Here is a 19,659-nt window from a genome sequence, read left to right as displayed (position 1 = left end):
GTAAATGTGTACTTTTGCAGTCCTATAAGACACTTCTATGATAAACTGGAAGAATTCTGAGACTGAAAAATATGTATGGAAATTGGAGTGTACAGATTTATTCCTGTCCATATCACTACTTCAGTATTGTCTGTTATATCGATTCTTTTGTTATATTATAGATGCTGATTTGTAATTGTATACGTATAGCACCTGTGGCTAAATATTTATGAATTTTTTCGTAAGATAATAAAGTTGTACCACACGTTTTACTTAAGTTGTGAGAATACTTTGAATTAAAGTAGAAAGATGTACACACATCTACACACCTGCAAGCAACAAAACATTCAATATAACTTCATACATGTGGGACCTGTAGAGGGTCTACATTAATTTTTGTAACTATATACCTGAAATACTTAAAAATGCAAGCTCAATTTTTCAAAAAAAAAAAATGTACACTGGTAATGTAAGACATGTATTATATAGCATGAAATGTATGCATTAAGTGATGCATTAACTTTTGTACAGTTTTGAGACTTTAAACTGTACAAAATGTTTACATCTTGCAATCTTGTGATACTTCAGGAAGCATTGATGGAATTGCGGGGCCACTTAAACCTGTCTCAGATAGATTCCAGCCGTAACTACCACAAACCATGTCAGCAGAGAAATATTTGTGTGGTGCTTGGCTGTTTGGCAGAGAAGATGGCAGGTATGTTAGAGATATAAATGATAGTATCTTTCCATTTTACTTTCGTTGCAGCTACCGTGAACAGGAGTAAAGATTTTTTTAGAAAGAGTTTAGAACATTAGCATTCTAGGCAGAGTTATAAATTCAAAATAGTAGTTTAAGCAGAGTATAACATGAAGGAAAAAAGTAAGATTTGTAAATTTCTTTCATGGCTTTTATTTTGGGGAGGAGGGAGTTTGGGGGTCCATTGAATTTGTGTCAGTATTACTTGAGCTTCTTTGATAAACTTTTTAACATTTATTCATAATATTCACCATGACTAAACTGATAATAAGAAGAATAGCCACACTGTGTGTTTGTTAGAGAGAAAGAGCAATAACAATAATAATAACAATAACAACCGACTTTATTAATCCCAACGAGCAATTTAGAGCAGGTGAGAGACTGAGAGAAGCTCAGAATACAAATTTATTTTATTAAATCCAGTGACCAGTGTTGTTTCAACCAGTAACTGTACATCTTATCTGCTTTTATGTTAGGCTTGTTTAGGATGATTCTTTGGAATGTAGCTGTCACTGTGTTGTGTGTATGTGTGTTGATGACAGAGGGGCTTGGATTTTGAGTTACTAAAAGTTTAAGTAAGGTTTGTAAAGCGGTGTTAGCCTAACTTTGAATAGCTGGATAAGTTTTTTAATTATTTTTATTCTTTACAGTCCGCTTTAAAAAATAAATTAATCTCAAAATAACTAGATGCAGGCTCATTTGGAATAAGAATGTTGATTGATTTCAGCATTGACATGCTCAGTTGAAACTTCAGTTTTCTTGCTTAAGTATATGGACCTTGCTTTAAAGTTGAAAATGACTTTGAAATTTTATTTTAAACTACAGTATGTTTTCCTTAAACTGGCAATATATGCTTGCTGTGGTTTTTCAAATGGAGCTGATGATTTTTACTGAAAATATAAATTGCATTTCAGGACCAAGCAGTATATCATTAATGTCTTCTGATGTTCTTCATTTTCTCTTCTCACATTTGGTACGTCTGCTTCTATTTTCACTTCTCAATTTTTTTATCTGGCCTACTGTTCTTTGAATTTAGTGGTTTTCGCTTCTTAAGGAAGACTTAATCATTAGGGCTTCGTTTTACTTGATAGAAAATGTTACATTTATTTAAAAATTATTTTACAAGGGCATATAGCACTGAAACAGCTTTTATAGATCACATTGCGATTTTGATCTAATATGCCATAAAATATCTTTTAAATAGTTTTTGTATGTGAGACAACAGTTGGTTTTGGAAACATGATAATAATATTGTTTTCTACTGTTTCAGAATCCTATTAATCATCCTGTTGTTATTTTGCATTCCATTATTGCTCTTGAGAAGTTTGCACAAACAAGTGAGTATTATCTAATTTCTGATTGTTTCTTTCACATGGATATTGTTATTTTCACATTGCAGTTGTTTGATTATTATTTTGTGTTATAAACAGAATTAGTTTATGGGAAAACTGTAATTGTTATTTAGATAAGGAATGAAGAGGAATTAAGATTACATGTGACTGGGTGACTGAAAACAAACTCAGATTAGACCCTGACAGAACATATTTCCATGGAGCCTGTTCCACATGACCTCTTTGGTGAAAGAGAGTCTGGCTATCATTCTGGACTCCAGCCTTTCCATGGAGCCTTTTCCGCGTGACCTCTTTGGTAAAAAAAATCTTTTTTTCTTCTTCAACACCTCTCCATGATTTCTCATTGTCTGAGTACTGATGCTACTACCAAGCTAGTTGTCTATTTGTCTATCTCACACCTGGATTACTACAACTTTCTTTTTGTTGACCTACCTGTTGCCACGTTCCATGCCCTTCAAAGCCTTCAGAACACTGGTGCTCCAGGTGCACGACCCTTTATGTCACCGCCCTCACCCACTTTCTCCCTTTCTGCCTATCACCAACCATATCAGTTTAAAACTGAACTGTCTTTGCTATAAAGGCCTCCATTACTGGCTCCTGATTGCTCATCTTTCTTGCCTCATGTGCCTGATTCCATCCTGCCCATTTCATTCAGCAGCAGAAACACACTGGCTTCACACTCTCTGCACTATGTCTGGTGGCCAACAAACCTTGACATCTATTGATCCCTCTGCTGGGAACACTCAACCCTCTCCACTTCACCATGATGCTTTTTTGAGGGGTTTCAAGTGGCTACTTAAAATTCACAGCTTTAAAACTTTCCATTGCCTTAAACTGTTTCATGGGATCAGTTCGTTTGCAAATCCTATATACACTTTAACTTAACCTACATTCGCTAAACAGATGTAAAATATTTAATTTCTAGTATCAAGAAATCATGGTAGTTCTTTAAAACGTTATTGCCTTTACTTTTTGCTTAGCAGTTTTTTGATCCAGGTGAAGAATGAATCATAAAATCTTAGCTATGATAGTCTAATTCACTTTTCCAGTTTTAAATAATCTGTCTTGTTTTGCAAACCTTGTGCTAAACAAATTTTTCTAATTATATTACAATAATTGCCAGATTTGAAATGTTTTAGCTCTGTTTTAAAAATGTTGAGCGTTGTACACAATTAAAATATGTCGCTAGGTGACTGTATTCTCAAAATGAAAGTAATGAGACTGAGAGTAGTGATTAGACTGGGGAACGGAAACATTTGCAGAAACGTTACATGACATTTTTATTTCTTCAAGCATACTGAATAGAGCAAGTATTCCAATATATATATAGAGTATATGATTGACTATACATTCATATGTGTGTATATATATAGTCATCTATATACTTGCATACTCAAATGCTTCCCTCACACTTGCCCACCCACAGACAACCATAGACATGTAGATATATAGTCATTTGTATAGAGTTGTAGACTCCTAAAAAGTTAGCAAAGAACAAGGTTTGAAGTAGTGCAGAGGGTTTCTTGCTTGAAATTATTGTCAGTAATAAAAATAAAATGGAGCTGCTATTAGTAGTTTTTTTTTTAAATTGATTTTTTATATAATCTTTTTGCCTTATATTGGTATTTTGTACGTAAAGCATTTTCATAACCTGTCTATATAATTTCTCATAAGAGATTTCATCATGTCTGTTATCGAGGCAGAACCTTGCCTCAAATCACGTTATTTTATATGGTTTTAGGTGAAAATAAAGTGACAGTGTCACAGCTGCTGCAAAGGATGCCAGTCCACCCTCTTGAAGTGTTACAGGACTGGAGTAGAGATCCCAACTACAGCAAGCGAGAGGTTGGCTTCTGTGCTCGATGGTGCTTAGACAACCTGTGTAAGTGTATGCCATCTGAAAAGCTCTTAACTGCCGTTTGTAAAATATTTGTGAAATTACTTTATCAAATGTATGTAGATTTATACTGTTTTTCCTTCTTCATCATACTGTTAGCCAAATTATGTTAGTTAGTTTTAAGAGTATTGCATTGAAAGATGTTCAAGCTGAAAGGGCGTTAATAATATTAGGAATTTTTGTTTGGGAATAGACGTTCAAATACCTTTATTAACTCCATCAAAAAAGGTTACCACAGTGAAGATGAACATTAAAAATGAGTATTCATTACCTGATGGCCTTAAAGAGTTGACTTGCGTTTTGTAGAAAAATAGATTTTGTACCTAAAATATCTAGGGAAAAGTGTCTGTATTGATATTAGAATGCATGTAGACTTTTACTGCTAATGTTTGGGTGATTTTTCTTTTACATATAAAAGATGTATTTATATTCTTTTGACATAATTATTATTTAATTATTTATATATGCATTTTGCCTTTTTTTTCATGTGCACTGACTTCCACCCATTTAGTTGTTTTGGAGGTATGTAAAATATGTTTTCATTGGTAATTTCCTAAAACTATTAGAAGTCATTCAGTCGTGTTAATTTTGTTGATAAGTATTGTCACATCAGTTTAAACGCAGAGCATATTGACTCTGTTGAAACTCAGTAATTAAGGCTTTGAATGTGATTCAGCACCAACTGTTCTTGTTCATCTATTTGTATGTAGAGAAAATTGTGGATGAATGCATGGGTAAATGTATTTTACTGAGTGAAATGTCACACCAAGACAAAATCCTTGCTTCACTTTTGAAGTAAATTCTCTTATGTTTCATACAAAATCAGTTTATTTTATGTATGGGACATTGTAGAAATAATGAACTATGTGTTATGCTGAGGTTATAGTTTGTATTATGGTTCTATGCTTATTTTGAGTTCATTTTGCAGGGTCGTCAGTTTACATATGAACAGTTGGATTTATCCAGATTGAATGTAATGCTCAACAGCAATGATGTCAGTGAATACTTAAAAATTTCAGCAGATGGTTTGGAGGTATGACTACTTTCTTAAGTTTTGAATGAATAGACTTATGCTTGTATGTGCTTGGTTTTTAATAGTGTGCACAGTTTCTGTCTAGCACTAGATGACATGGACCTTGGAGGCTTGAGAATTGAAAGCTGTCACATACATAGCTCTAGCAAAAAGCTAGCATTAATTTTCCCCATTTATCTTTGCTTTCAGACTACATTATGTTGTATGGGAGATACAGTTGGCAAACAAAAATCTTGCATCACTAATGAAAACTCCATTTCCTAAAGAGAATTTTGTTTCTGCTTGACATTTTTCTTTTGCACCCACATACATATGCTTGTGTGCACATGTGCCTTTGTGTGTTAATTTGCCTTTGTCATGTGGAGGTAAGTCATAGTAGAAGACTTCATTGTGGCAAGGTTTCCAACATTCGTTGTTTTTTAAATATGTAAGCTACAATGATAGAGTTGCAATTTTGAATTCCAAAATAGTGATGCACTTTTTTTTTTCTTATTTGCTTAAAGTGAAAAGTACATTGTCAGTGTGCTTCTTGTGACAAATGCAGTTGTCTTTTCAGTTTCTCCAAAGTGCTTGATAGCTTTGGGTGGGAGAGAGGTGTCAGATGGATATTGATGAAGTAAGTAGTCACTTATTTTAGATTAATACTTGGAGCTTTTTTTTATTTTGCAGGCAAGATGTGATGCTTCATCATTTGAAAGTGTGCGTTGTACATTTCAAGTAGATACAGGAGTTTGGTATTATGAAGTGTTGATAATTACTGATGGTGTCATGCAGATAGGCTGGGCAACAAAGGAAAGCAAATTTCTCAACCATGTGAGTATTATTTTGGTTTATTTATTTTATTTTTTTTAAGTGCTAAGATTACACAGATAGAAGAGCATATCTTCCCAGCAGAATGGAGCATCAAGAAGAGTTTAAACATTTAGATGCCAAAAGTAGTCTAAGATGCTACTTCAGTGCATGATTAGTGTTTAGTAAGTAAAATATACTAGCTGAAACTCAAAAACAAGTGACTGATTATCAGGCTGTGTGACACATACAGTAATCTACTCAGGATCTATTTTCTGTGACCATTGTAGTGTGGCGAAAAGCCATATCAGTTCTTGTGAATAAGAAAAGACAAAGATGTTGCTACTTGCAATCTGGCAGTTTTGAGGCAACAGACTGCATTTGTCAGAAGTGTGTGAAATGGCATCATGATTTGTGATTCATTAAATGACCAGCTGACATTCTTTGAAAGAAGAGTTATCTGAACTCTTGCACTTATCCACTTATGTTACACAGTTATAATGGCCATGTGCTTGCAGGATGGATGTGGAATTGGTGATGATGAATTCTCCATGGCCTATGATGGCTGTCGGCAGCTGATCTGGTATCAGGCCCAGAGTGAGTCTCACACACATCCCTGCTGGAAGCCAGGTTAGTGGCTTTGCATTCTTAACTGCTGTTTTTGTTAATCTCAAAACAAGAGAACCATAATTCATACCAGGTGCCTTATCACCTCAATATTTGCCTTTCTCCTCCATCCTTTGGGTCACTTCTGTCTTTGGGGATTAACTCGTAGAAGTTGCTTCTTGGCTTCTTGGACCATTGTAATGAAAGCATGTATAAGCACTAAGGTCGCTGCATGAGGCAATCTTACAAAGGGAATTTAAAAACACTCAAACTTAAGGCGTATGCAACACTTATGGATCATCATATGTATTTTTGGCCAGGGTAAAAAGTGTTAAGTCAGTTGGGACTTTTGACCTGCATTACACTTGTGATGGAGGGAAGGGGTGAAACAGGAGGGAAGCAACAGCCAACAGGAGTCTTTATTGTGAGTTTTGCTGGGTGCTTGTAAATCAGAAGTCTGTCCACTTTATGATATTTATCAACCAGTTCTTCATCTGTCAGCCTCAGTATTGGTCTCCCTTAGGCATACCATGAAGAAGGATCATGTGCATGACTACACCAAGCAAGCTTACACTGTTTTGTGATTTTTTGGGAGTCCATCAGGGAGTTGACTATACACCATTCTTAGCTGCTATTTTGTATGTAAAGTCAAAATTCACGTGACATAATTTTCTGTATCTTTTAATCTCTGTGAGTTACTGATGTCTTATTTTCATACCTATTCAGAAGGAAGGAAGCTGAGCCATTTGTGTACCATGTACTTGGTAGCCAATCTAATGGTGTTAATCTGTTAAAGCCAAACCAATGTCCTTGCTGCTGATGTCAGTCACAGTCTTGATGATTTCTACCTTGCATCTGACATCTTTGTGTAGGGTGGCTTGTAAGTACTTGAAGAGGTCCAAGTAGCTAAAAAATAAAGGCCAAGGAAAAAGAAGATAACTTATTGCCATCACCCCATTTGTTTACAGGTGTGCACACACATGTAGATGCATGCATTTTTTAAGCTTGCTTGCTGCTATCACACCAACCATATGAAGTTGTGTCCTTTAGTGGTTGGTTTGTGGGAATTTATGTTTTAAGTAGATGTCAGTGGTGGGTGGGTGAGTCAGAATGCTGGGGAGGGTGGAGAGCGTGTGTGTGTGTGTGTGCAATCACACACACGTATGTATACACATGCTAATGCATACACAAATAGTCAAATTTGCATATGGATGTTTTGATAAGATTAATGAGAATGTTTATTTTTCCATGTATTATTACAGCTCTCTTTTCAGTAAACTGATATTACTGTAACATAAGGGCAGCTCCCTGCAGTACTTTCATTTTATTTGCAGAGGTTTTTAACATATCATTAAGAATGCCAATATTTGTTTATTTCTTCTATGATCAAAAGAAGGCAATCTTTATCTTACGATTTGTTTTCTCCACTTCCTATGAGTAGTTATACTTTACAATTTCATTTTCATAGTTGTACCAGCAAAAAAGCAGGACATGGCCAGATTATAGGTGTTGTTTAATATTTAGCATAAAGATAGTTTTACTTTGTTCTACAAACTTGGTTGAGAGTCCTATAAACCCATGATATAGTACATGTATATCTGTTTTGTCATTTTTCACAAGCTGGCATTTGTTGACCATCACCATAGCAGTAGTACCACACTAAGGCTAATAAATCTGGGAATTTGGCAGTTAAACCTCTACATAGATGTTTTATTTATGACACGAGGTGTCAGTTTCCAAGCCAGTGATCACAAGCACAGAGTGGCTTTTGTGGCGGCGCTCAGGGCGGTATTCAAGACCGTGCGCGCTATATAGTTACAAACGACAATAGGTAGGGTAGCGGTAAACAACCGCACGGCCAGCGACAGGTGCTTGTTTTTACTGGGCGCCAAGAAGGAAATCCATCCCATACAGGGCCCCAGAACTGTCGACTAATCAGTTAATTATTCACTAATTAAGAGTCTTTACGTCACCAAGACAACCCTACATGTCATTAGTTGTGCGTTATGCACGACCTAGCGGCTTAGAACTGAAAAAAATTTATTTCTTTACAAAGAAATTATTATTATAACTGTTCTTTATTTCCCTATTTAGGATGTATATCCTCTTTAGTGCCCCTTATGCTCTCTGTCGCCGCTGGACAGAGATAAAGCGCGGCTCCCCCCGCCCTGTGCCACCTCCATAAGTAGTGCCTCTGTCCGCCCACCACCGTTTTGGTTTGGTTCTTGGTTTGTTTGGTTGGTTTTGTTTTTGTTTTTTGTTTGCATGGGCCCAGGCAGGAAATTCTGTAGTTTTTAACACAGGACATCTTTCTGCCAGTAATGCGTCTGGGCCAACAGTAATTTGTCAGTTCCTTAGGTTTATCGGTCGTCACGCGCAGATCTTGTACTACCACCCGTTAAAACGATAGTTATACAGTCAAGCACGGATGTCATTTCTCATTATTTTTCATAACCAGATTGCCTTCTCCACTCCCGCATCACTTTCTTTCACACACACTCTCTCTCTCACACAGCCTATTATTCCGTGTTTCTTTCCGATCAGTCGACTCATTAACAGCTCGCCTAGTCTGTTTCAGTACTGACAATTTTTTTAAAGTTAAAGGTTGTTGGAATAATAGAGATAATAAAAACATATCGATGAGTTGTTATTGCCGTCATAGCAGTCAAATTTGTGAAAAGTATGCACCAAGCATCAACATGTCTGGACGTTTTGGTTTTGTTTTAAAGAGAGGAACTTGGCAGAACTGGTGCTTGTGTGCTCTCAGACCGTCAGGTCAATACACTTAACGACCATTGACTGTAAAAACCGATTACACTACTAATTACAAAATTCATTGCAAAAGCAGTTTAAGAACAGTTTTACAATATTGTGTCGTTTTCAGTACAATGACATGGACATCAGGAAACTTGGACTGCAGACGTAAGCATATGAAAGTTGTTGACGTCCGCTAAAGTACCCACGCTGGCGACAAGTGGTTGATGAACCTGTTTGACTTTGACAGTTTGGTAGGATCATTTTTTTGGTGGAGGGCTCCCTCTACTTTCACACCACTTATTTGTTACATCGACGTGTCGTCGAAGGACTGGCATCTATTTACAGGGCTGGCTGTCTTGCTCGTGGCGTTGCTGACTCGGCGTAAGACGCAAATTCCTCCACCACCTCCCATCGTCATCGAAAGACAAACGTGGGGAGGGGGTTATATACGGTTAACAATATTACCAGCGACACCAACAATTACAGCAATAACAACAACTACAGCAACAGCAACAGCGCCAGCAGCAACAGGTGCAGCATGAGTTCAGTCGGGCAGTTTCAGTTTCCATTGCTTACTCTCGGCAGCGGCAACATGTACAATCCACCACCGCCGGCAACATCAGCTACCATAGCCGTTGAGTTACGGTCAGTTGACCAGTTCCAGTTTCCATTGCTTGTTTTCGGCAACACAACTACCACAGCCATTGAGCTTCGGTCACTCGGCAGGTTCTAGCTCCAGTTCCAAATTCTTGTTCTCGGGCGACTGCAGACGTGGCTGGTCGGCCTCGTCCCCCTCCATCATCCTCTTAAGCTCCTGCACCTCGTGCTGCTGGTAGCGCGTGCGTTCGCTGACGAGCTTCTCCACCACGCGCTGCATCTTGAAGGTGGCAGTGTGACGCAGGGCGCGCTTGGCGCAGTGGAAGGGCACGCCAGCCGTCAGGGCATGCTGCAGGGACACCCCCGTCAGGGCCTGCAGCACCAGCTCTTCCGTAGTGTAGGTGCCGTGCGGCGGGTTGGCGGAGGTTCCGCGACCCCTTATGTACTTCCAAGCGTTCTTGACCTTTCGCAAGGACGAACTTTGACCTTCCTGGTCCTGGGTCGTGGCAGAACCAGTTTGAAAGTCCATGCCGTCTTTACCAACATTTGCGGAGTGTGTTGCTGGTGCATGCTGGTGCTGGTCGCGAGATGTGACGAGTGTGTCACCCTCGTCGTCGTAGTCGTCGTCGCTGTCTGAGGTGGCGGTGTGGCGGACGGCCGTCTGTAACCCGTGCAGGAAGCGGTGTACTTTGCTCTGCACGTGCTGATTCTCCTGCTGGATCAGGTCCTGCGTCACGCGCGGCCCCAAGCCTTGAGCACGTCTGACGGTGGAGGGCGTCTGGCCTTGCTGAGCGCAGGAGGCTCTGCCGCGAAGAGGAAAGCCTCCCGCATCCTGGGCGTCTCCTTGACCGAACAGCAGTGCACGGAGATCGAGGTAGTCCGGGAGAGATGAGTCGTCGTCGTCATCATCGTCATCAATATCATTATCGTCGTCACATGTCTCCCGGCGGGATTCGCGCGAATCCTGCACTAGCCGCCCAGTCCGGGTGTCGGGGTGGTAGGTCGAAGGACGGCGGGGCACAGACGCTCTCGTCGTCTGGTCGTCGCTCTCCATACTCTTGCTCAGCTGTTGCATGGGCACTACCTTCACGTGACCTTTGCTCCCGTCGCCGCCGAGGATCGGTAGCCGTACGACAGCCCCCGCCGTCCCTCCGCTTCGCACCTTGATGGGTGCTGACCGCGGACACTCCCGCCGCTTTTCGCCAGGCGCTGGGAACGCCCGAGACACCGCATCGTCGTCCACGTCTTTGTCGTTGACGTCGGCGTCGCCCTTCTTGCCGGCGGCGTGTACCTTTAGGGCCTGGCGCGCGCGCCTGACGGTGGGCGTGAGGCCGATGACGCTGCCTGCCTTGAGGCGCGGGGGAAAGCGCATCCGGCGCTGTAGGTAGAAGGAGGTGATGTTGGCCCCCAGCCGTCGCTCCGTGTTGCTCAGCTGCAGCTCCTCATAGCTGTAATCGCGCTCTGGCATCAGCCGCTTCTTCGTCTCCATCACATGCCTCTGCTTGTCAAGGTCTAGCAACTTCACCTGCCAATCAATTAATCACTTATAAACGCCTCTCGCATTGCTATCTTTTCTCTTCTGTCTGCAGACCTTAGCTTACTACTCTTTACTTTTTTTAAGTTTGGTATACTTCATGCATTTGCCGTCAATCTCTTCTTTCAAATCATCATGTAAGACATTTTTTTTAACATTCTGGCGATACATTATCTCGATATATTTCCAGAATGTGGTTGTAGAAATTGCACGGATTTGAGTGCGACATAAGCAAAGGGTGAGCAAAGGAGAATTTTTCGGTTACTGAACCGAGCCTCTAACTGGTAACTGGATTGCGCTGACCACTAGGGGACTGTACTTTAAAAGTATTAGCAGCAGCACCTCCTCACCTCGTATCGGAGCTTGCTGGAGCTGTCGTGCAGCTGTTTGAGGCGCTGCGTCTCCTCGCGGTGCAGCTGCGAGCGCGCCATCAGCAGGTGATTCTCGCACACGTTATTCTTGACGCTGGTCATCCGCTCAGTCATCGACGCTTTCTTCTGCGCCTCCGCCACCGCCACCGCCTCCAGTTGCAGATCCTGAAACGGCTTGCACACCAGCTGCTCCGAGTCCATAATGAAAAAATTCCCTGAAAACGAGTCAGGTGTGGACTTAAATGGTGTAAGTGTTGAGCTGTAAATATCCTTTTCTCGAACATTCAGTTGTGGTAGAAAGAAAGGATAGGTAATGATTATGCTGGAGGATACGGAAAATCATGTTGTGGGGCCACCACTCTTACGTGCACACACATCTTGTCTTTCTTTCCATGCGCGCGTGCCCGCCTGCCCCTCTAACCTGCCTGCCTAACACACACAAACAGAATTAATATTATCAGCAGAAAGTTTGTCAGAAACATTGTTTCCTAGATAAAAGAAAGTTGAAATGTAAAAGTATGACCAGGATCCTATCAGTGTTTCACATTAACTCATTTATGTCTCAGGTTCCATTATTGGATCAAAATAATTTTTTCCTCTTCAAATTCTTGTTCTTTGAACACCTGTTTGAATTTTATGCACTAATTCAAAAATTTCAACCTCGGGCATAAATGGGATAACGCGCATCCGCACATACACAGGAAGTCCACTACCCTCGTGCTGGATTGCTGAGTTGGGATGGTCTGTGACCAGTTCCCCCATTGTCTTCCTTTTAACGTGTTTGGCTGTTGTTACTCTCCTGTCGTGTGTCAGTGTTCTGCATCCATCTGCAGCACCCGTTTGTGTTCACTTCAGGCGGGTGTCTGTGCGTAAACGTACAGTGAACTCGGGTATGTCTGCTGTGTAAACCTATAACACGTCTGTTGCGATCCACTCTGGCAAACGCGAAGGCTGCATCACGAAGAGCGTGTCCTCTCTCTTCTGGGAAATCCAGTGAAAGGACGCTACCTTCCTGTTTGGTTTGAAGGCTGAAGTTTTGTCTCCTTCGGGAGATGCACGGCAGGCTCCACCCGACGTGCAGCACGCCGTAATCAACGCGTCCTAGCCTGGCATTGACTGGCAAGGGATGCTATCCACACTGATCCTTGTTGTGTGGCAAGAGCCGGCAGCTGGCTGCAACTGTCCTGTCGGTCTCCTGCTTTGCAGAACAGGACATCAATTTTTTAGGTGTTTTTGTTATCCTCAAAAAAGAACTTCCGTTGGTAGGCATTAAGACGATACTTGATGACATAGTTGTTGTAGAAATAAACTGCTGCGGCAGGCGATCGTTTTACTAAGTATGCTTGTCACAGATCGACGGCTAAACCCACCGCATCCTGGCCTAGACCTTCCACATTCAGTCTCAATAATGCCGACCATCGCCGATGAAGGTTTGGGGGAAGGGAACTGGAGGGTTCCTCGCACGATGAGCTGTTGGCGGTGTTGGCAGGCATACTGACCTTAAGGTGGTCCATATTTAACGACTGGAGTCAGTTCAGGTACTAGCATGTTTGCTTTGGTATCGGAACAATTCGTCACGGCAGGCTACTAGGACATCCGGAGGTGGAGGAGGAAGAGGAGAACCGAATGCGGCAGGTGGTGGGGAGGGTGGAGAGCGTGTTGTAGTGTGGACTAGCAGCCAGCGATTACCGCGATTGTTGCTTCGTTAAGTAAATGCATGTAGCGATTGTCAAGTCGCGTGCTGAACGGATTATATATAAATGATCTGTTTTCCAGTCAGCGAGCCTACCTTTGTGATATGACAGGAAAGAAGACCATATTCCCTTTCAAAGCCCCGTAGGTAAATGCTGCGATATTGGGAGGCTAGTACCCTCGCCAACAAAACTTCAGGTTTTCGTTCAGATTCGGGAAATTTTTCTCAAAATGTGCACTGGGATTTGCATAGGAACTCAAACTTTGTTATTTAATGTTTTAAAGATACGTTAAAGACATAATTTGTCAACAACAAAGTCGCTGCTACTCGTTAATGGCGCAGAGGCTGGACTTGGGTTGAAATGGCGTTTGAGTCAAGTGGTCTTGCCTGTCCCTTTATTTTATTTTTTTTTCTTTATTTTATCTTTCTCTCGTCTACACGTTTTGAAAGAGTGATGCCAGTTTGACAAAGACGGGGTAAATTCGTATCCAGATTTCAAGTGGGTTATTTCCTGAGCTCTGTTGTTGCTGATGGACACACATGCACGTACGTCCACACATTTGATCGCAGTGCTAATTACTAGTCACGAGTTCGTCAAGTACCCTGACACATGAACTGTCGGGAGTCCCCGAGACAATAAAATCCTGATCTCCTCGCTGTTCCGTGTCATTTAATGAATTTATCTTTTGTGCTAAACCTATTTCTTCTTCAGACGTCCTACAGCTCAAGCTGCTGGCATTAGCTACTATGAATTTCGAGCCCCATGCTTTTTCCTTTTGGTTAGTGCGCTTGCCAAAGTGAAATATACTGAGACTGATCAGATTAGTAAGATCAAAGAAAATAGCAGACAGGTGTTACATGTATGTGCATATGCGGCCCCCCCCCCCAACTTTTTTTTTCCTTGCATGTGGCTACTCCACATTTGTAGCCATTGCCGCTCAGTGGTATGATTCAACTTCTGTCGTGATCCTTCATTTGCTCGGCACGTTTGTTCCTGTCTCTCTCTCACAGACGAGGAGATAGAATTTCTGCGTGCTTCGGGTTACAGCACTGAAACTAGAAGTCTCACCTTTTCTTCTTTGGAGGGTTTGTGTGGTTGAAGCAAACAAATGAATTGTGATCGCTGATCACGTAAAAAAAAAAATCGAGTTAAAGAAAACTCTTGGGGAAAGAGGTTGTGAAAACATTTGTAACTAGTTTCCAAACTAATCGATTCTTCGGTTGTTATTCATTCAGTGAGTAAAAATAAAAACAGGAGAATCTGCTGAATGTTTGAAAACAGGGCATTATGATGCGCGGTGAGCACACTTGTTTAAAGTGTGATACTCAGCTGTATAATCCTCCATTATTTTTATTATTATCTTATTAACGGAGAACTTTCTCAATCATTTTTCGAAAAGAAAGAAGGGGTTGTAAGAACAGATTGAAGAAAGCAAAACTGGTGACCATAGCCTTGATAGTGTCAAGTAAACAAGTCTGAAGGGTCGTTGTTGTTTTTTGAGGAAACTCCACGTTGTAGTGGCTTGGTTAGGCACTCCTGTCTTACCTGACTCTTCGATGGGAGACACGACCGACTCGGCAGACGACAGCAAATGAAAGGCCGCCATCTTGCTCCACGGAGACGCTTTGTTCCAGACGACGTAGGAGACTTCGAGAAGCTTGAAATCATCAAACTCGTTGCTAGCTTTTTATCAGAAGAATTGTTCTTTTTAATTGAGCATTTTCTTCAATTGACGATGATCCATGTTCACATGTTAAGCTGACGACTTGAGCTCCTGACTACGCTCTGGTCAGAGAGTTTATTGTAACAGTACTGCAGCAGTTCTGTCTTCCCATGACAGTCGTCTGTTTCAAGTCTTGTTCATGTTGGTGTCCCGTTGATACCGTAATCAGTTTTGTGTAACCAGCTGTACGTGAAAAGTACTTAAGGTGTAGTTAAAATGTTTTTTGTTTTGTTTTGTCTTTTGGTTTGGTCCAACATCTCCCTCCGAGTGCTTTCAATGTATATATATATTTTTTTAATTTAAGAGCTTTTTAAACTAAAATTTCTGTTTAATGGTGTGTTTCAATACTGTGAATACTAGGCTATTGAACGATATTTTGGGCATGGTGAGTAGGTAAAGAACCCGACAAGTAGTCTCTAATGGGGAACATGAGAGTGTGGTTTATTATGAGGAACACGGTGCATAATACACGACGGTGCCTGCTTTTGTTCTAGAGGGATCGCCATTGTGAGGATCTACCTGCCAGGCTTCACTGGCGCTGAATGGAGGGCCCCTAGCGTGCCGTCTGTACGGGTGTGTCCGTTGTTCGCGGCAGCTCCAGTCATTCAAGTCTGAGAACGGTCGCGTTAACTCTTGTAGGCGAAGCCCCGAAGGGCCTGATTGCGATTCTGTCCCGAGACATGTGATGCCAGTCGGTAAGATTTGAAGACACGGGGTCACCTAGCGACCTACGACAGCTCAGAGTGCTGCTGGTTACACGTGGATGCTAGTGGTTACATGGGCAGATGCTGGTGATAGCCAGCGGAAATGTTACAGGTTACATTTGGAGGTGTTTTGTCTGGCATGACCCTAGGTCTTATCCAGAAATTGAGGTCTAAGTGACCTGTAGAACTTGCACAAATGCCATTGACCACCATCTCTTCATCTTTGTGTAGTGATTAAAGAAAATGGTAGAGAGATGGAGAAAATGTGTGTTTTTAAACAGACTGCTTCCTGGGTATATTTCTTTCTTTCCTTTGGTTTCTTTCTGCATTTCGCCATTCTGCAGACACCAGTCTCTCACAGTTAACATTTGTCAGTTGACTCCATTCTTGAATCCTTGAATCTTTAGTAGCCTTTGAGGAAACGTTGTCCTACAGACTTTATTAAGGACGTCTTATTCTCCGAAAAACCATCATTCCTTAAGTTCCATAATTCTTTAAACGTTTTTTTACAAATTATTTTTGATGAAATAAATACAAATAGATAAATAGATCGAAGTGTGTAGGAGCCGGGTGAGGGAGAGAAAGAGAGGATGGAAAGATGTTCTTTGTGTACTTAGGCCCTTTGTGGTGATCAACAGCATAAAAGACTGAAATGGAATTAAACAAAGTACCAACGTACAAGTAATTCTCGTTCTGTTTAAATTTAATCCATAGTTCTTGTAATAACTTCACTGACAATTGTTACCATTAGGATTTCAAATGCTGTTTAAAAAAAGCAACAGCTCTAGATAGTGAGGGGGATAACAGAACATATCTTACCCATTTGGCAGAAAAATGTAACGCCGTGTGTTTTTTCTTCCATTGTTCACTTCATTCGATGTTGCCCCCCCCCGACACGACGCCAGTCACACATCACACAACAGGTGCTTCACTCTTTCCGCTCACTTCCTTTTGTACCCAATTTTTTTCCTAACAAGCTACCTACCAGGCGGAGTCTCTAAATGACAGGATAGCACAGCGATCCGATACAGGAGGCAGGAGGGGTGACTGTTGGAAAGAGTGGGGTGGGGGTTCTGTAGTGCTTTGACTGGACCGAAAAACCTCATTCCGTTTCTTTGTGTGGAGATGAACTGTGAAGACATGGTAGAAGGCATTCAGGTGTCAACAACACCTATATCCCATCACCATTTGCTGTAAATGCTGTACGCTTTGTTAGTCCAAGCAGAGCGGCTGGTAGTCGGGATATGTTTGTGTGTGAGAGAGAGACCACTAGAGGGTCTAGGAGAAAAGTGTATAAGAGAGTTTGTGTGCGTGTGTGTGCGTGCTTAGTCAAGTGTTTTGTTTGGTTGATGCAGTCGTCGTTGCAGAGAACAGCTTACCAGGCAGATGGAGGCTGACATAAAAAGGAGGGCGGAAGGATGTAGACAAAGAATTGCGATTTTTTGGGGGTCAGATTCCCACCCTGCACAAACCGAACAGGTGTTTGTTGAACGTCCATTTCTTTGGGCCCTGCCAAGGCAATTGCAGGCGGGTCTGAAAATTTAAAGAATAATCTAGTAACTAGTTTTAAAAGCAGCATAAATTTATATTAAATTATAATAATAATAGCTTATAATTTGCAATAATGAAATAAAGCCAATATAATGCTGGAGAAACGTTTGACCAAATATATCAGGCTAATTTTATGTGGCCCGCAAATGATGTTATAAACATCAAAATGGCACTTGGGAGAGAGAGGGTTCCCTAGCTCTCATGCTCTTCGCTGTAATAGAACCCTAATTTTACACCTCAGTGCATTGTTCCCCACCCTCGTGGGGATGACATGTTGTTCAGCTTAGTTACCGCTCACAACTTTATTTTGGGAAAATAAACAGCATCATAGCTGCTAGTGGATGAAGAGCATTCGTGAGATCGACGACCTACTAAACACTCACTGATTGATGTCCGCAGAAACTTACACCTAGGTACGTTTCAGAACAAAGCAGAAGTAAATTTAGTTCCATTTCTTTCCGACAGAATTGGACGGTACAAAGCATTCTCTGGAATGCAAAATCTGAAGTCATTGATATTTCAGGTGATTCTAATCAGTTGCAGGAGAGATTTTATGGGTTTACCGAGCATATTTGGGGAACTGACTTGACACAGTTGTTAAGGTGGCAGAATTTGTTGAAAGGTCAGTGTCATTATCATGTACTTCCAGTTCTGCTTCCTCCATAATGCTGCTTTTTAGAGTGTACAGCAAATTCCCATCTGCCCTTGTGTGCTTTAGTAGTGTTTGTGCAAAACATACAGACACTCCTTTGCCTGCCTTGCCCATTTGTACAACATTTTGTTGGGGAATTTCTGTAGCCTACTTACAGGTCACTCAACTGATAAACTCTGTCCTGCCTGTTGCAAGTGTGTACCTGCCATAGGCACATGGGTGGAATCTATAGAGCCCACTGTTGTGCAAGTGCAAAGGTTACATTCAGCTAGTGCATGATGGATAACACTGACATATCAAAGAGGATAAAGTTGAAGAACTTCTGGAAAACCACACATCTGCAAAGTACCTGTATGCTAGAGGAAATGCTGAATAGTAGATGAAATGTTGTGTGTTTGCCTGTGCTTTCGTGTTTGGGTGAAAGTATGGTTTTAGATGTAAGTTGTTTTATTTTATCTAGCAATGTCTTCTAAGATACATCACTTTGTCTTACCCTCTTTCCCAAGTCATAATTGCTCTTTGGGATTTGATCATTATTTGGTGTAGCGACCTCATAATCTGATAGCTCCGAAGAGCTGTGATGTAAGCAGAAAGAATTCTTCTTATAACTGAGAGCTTCAAAGAAGTCTTTGTTATTTCTGGCTTGGGGAGGTTGGGGGAAGGCTGATGACAGCTACACAACAGTTGGATTGTTCAGATGTGCAGCCAGACTATACTCAGGAGTAGCTAGACTATTCAGCTGAGTAACTGGTCTGTATCTAAATGAGTAACGGGACTGTACAGATGAATAATTGTATTCAGATGAGTAAACTGATACAGAACCTCTCATTAATAAAGAATTGTCATTGTCCCCAACCCCCTATACAGTCAGCTATCTATTCCTGGGTCAACTGGGAAGTAATGGGGGGAGAGGAGAGAAACTTGCTGCACCACACTGGTATGTGGTGTGTCTCAGGGTTCAGACAAAGGTGCTCTAACGACTCAACTATTCACCTCCCCAAATCGCATATGAAGGATTGGATGGAAGTACAGTAGTACAATAATAAGAGAGAAAAACAGACTGTTTGATGATTGATCAATCTTTGGAAATTTCAGAGCCTTAAACCTCTGATAAAGTAATCAAGAGCTAGTTTTTGTAATGAAACAGAAAGGGGTATAAGCACCCATAGGGTAAAAGGGTAATGTTGAAACAGGAACTTCTCAGCTTTATATAAGCTCTTAATAAATTTTAATTCTTTTCATTCCCTCTCCTACTTGCTTAATTCCATTTGGGCTGTTTTGCCTAAGTTTCATTCCTTTATATAAGCTTTATCTTTAATCTTTTATATTTAAGCATGACTTTGTGTCACTGTATTGCTGATATCAGCAGGCTTTTCAGAGAAAACCTGTCAATTCCAGGGAATGACACCAGCATCAGAGATCATGGTTCACAAGAACGCTATGCAACTTTGCGAGTTGTTTCTTAAGTATTGCCAACATTATCACTGACATGCATCTTGCTCTTTGTCACTGACATGCATCTTGTTATGCCTTTTTAAAAGTTGTTTCAGTCTTTCACTGAGTGGCCTGCAAGGCCTCACTTTTAGCTCTTCCGGTCAGAAACCTGAGTGGATTTAAAAAAAAAAAACAGCTTCTGTGACTTGAGTCATTTACCACTGTGTTA

At 41.1% G+C, this 19,659-nt stretch overlaps 2 protein-coding genes across 5 annotated transcripts in view; one reads left to right on the top strand and one right to left on the bottom strand.

The window, feature by feature from the left end:
* LOC112576404 (RING finger and SPRY domain-containing protein 1-like) overlaps nt 1-19,659 on the top strand; it is a 30,311-nt gene that overhangs the window by 2,926 nt on the left and 7,726 nt on the right. Inside the window, exons 4-11 of the mRNA XM_025258775.1 lie at nt 568-694; nt 1,651-1,709; nt 2,007-2,073; nt 3,830-3,970; nt 4,497-4,507; nt 4,914-5,018; nt 5,688-5,831; nt 6,326-6,437. Coding sequence (XP_025114560.1) covers nt 568-694; nt 1,651-1,709; nt 2,007-2,073; nt 3,830-3,970; nt 4,497-4,507; nt 4,914-5,018; nt 5,688-5,831; nt 6,326-6,437 — 766 coding nt within the window. The remainder of the gene's footprint in view (nt 1-567; nt 695-1,650; nt 1,710-2,006; nt 2,074-3,829; nt 3,971-4,496; nt 4,508-4,913; nt 5,019-5,687; nt 5,832-6,325; nt 6,438-19,659) is intronic.
* LOC112576403 lies at nt 8,986-19,625 on the bottom strand. 4 transcript variants are annotated; one of them, XM_025258773.1, is made up of 3 exons: nt 16,613-19,625; nt 11,652-11,887; nt 8,986-11,292 (listed from the first exon to the last, which is right to left on the bottom strand). In XM_025258773.1, exons 1-3 carry the CDS (start codon nt 16,653-16,655, stop codon nt 9,886-9,888), a joined length of 1,686 nt encoding a protein of 561 aa, XP_025114558.1. In that variant the 5' UTR covers nt 16,656-19,625; the 3' UTR covers nt 8,986-9,885. The 4 variants fall into 4 exon arrangements, with proteins under 4 accessions (XP_025114558.1, XP_025114556.1, XP_025114557.1 ...); XM_025258771.1 differs by lacking the exon at nt 16,613-19,625 and adding an exon at nt 14,912-16,218; XM_025258772.1 differs by lacking the exon at nt 16,613-19,625 and adding an exon at nt 12,386-14,240.

Source organism: Pomacea canaliculata, linkage group LG12, assembly GCF_003073045.1.
Source record: "Pomacea canaliculata isolate SZHN2017 linkage group LG12, ASM307304v1, whole genome shotgun sequence".
Taxonomy (NCBI): Eukaryota; Metazoa; Mollusca; class Gastropoda; order Architaenioglossa; family Ampullariidae; genus Pomacea; species Pomacea canaliculata.
Note: the sequence above shows the minus strand (reverse complement) of the source record. Positions and strands in the feature narration are given on the sequence as shown.

Coding starts and splice junctions, on each gene's coding strand:
- LOC112576403 (XM_025258771.1), bottom strand. CDS start 14,972: ATGGCGGCCTTTCATTTGCTGTCGTCTGCCGAGTCGGTCGTGTCTCCC. Junction 11,888..14,911: donor GTCTCCCATCGAAGAGTCAG/GTAAGACAGGAG, acceptor ACTCGTTTTCAG/GGAATTTTTTCATTATGGAC. Junction 11,293..11,651: donor CCAGCAAGCTCCGATACGAG/GTGAGGAGGTGC, acceptor ATTGATTGGCAG/GTGAAGTTGCTAGACCTTGA.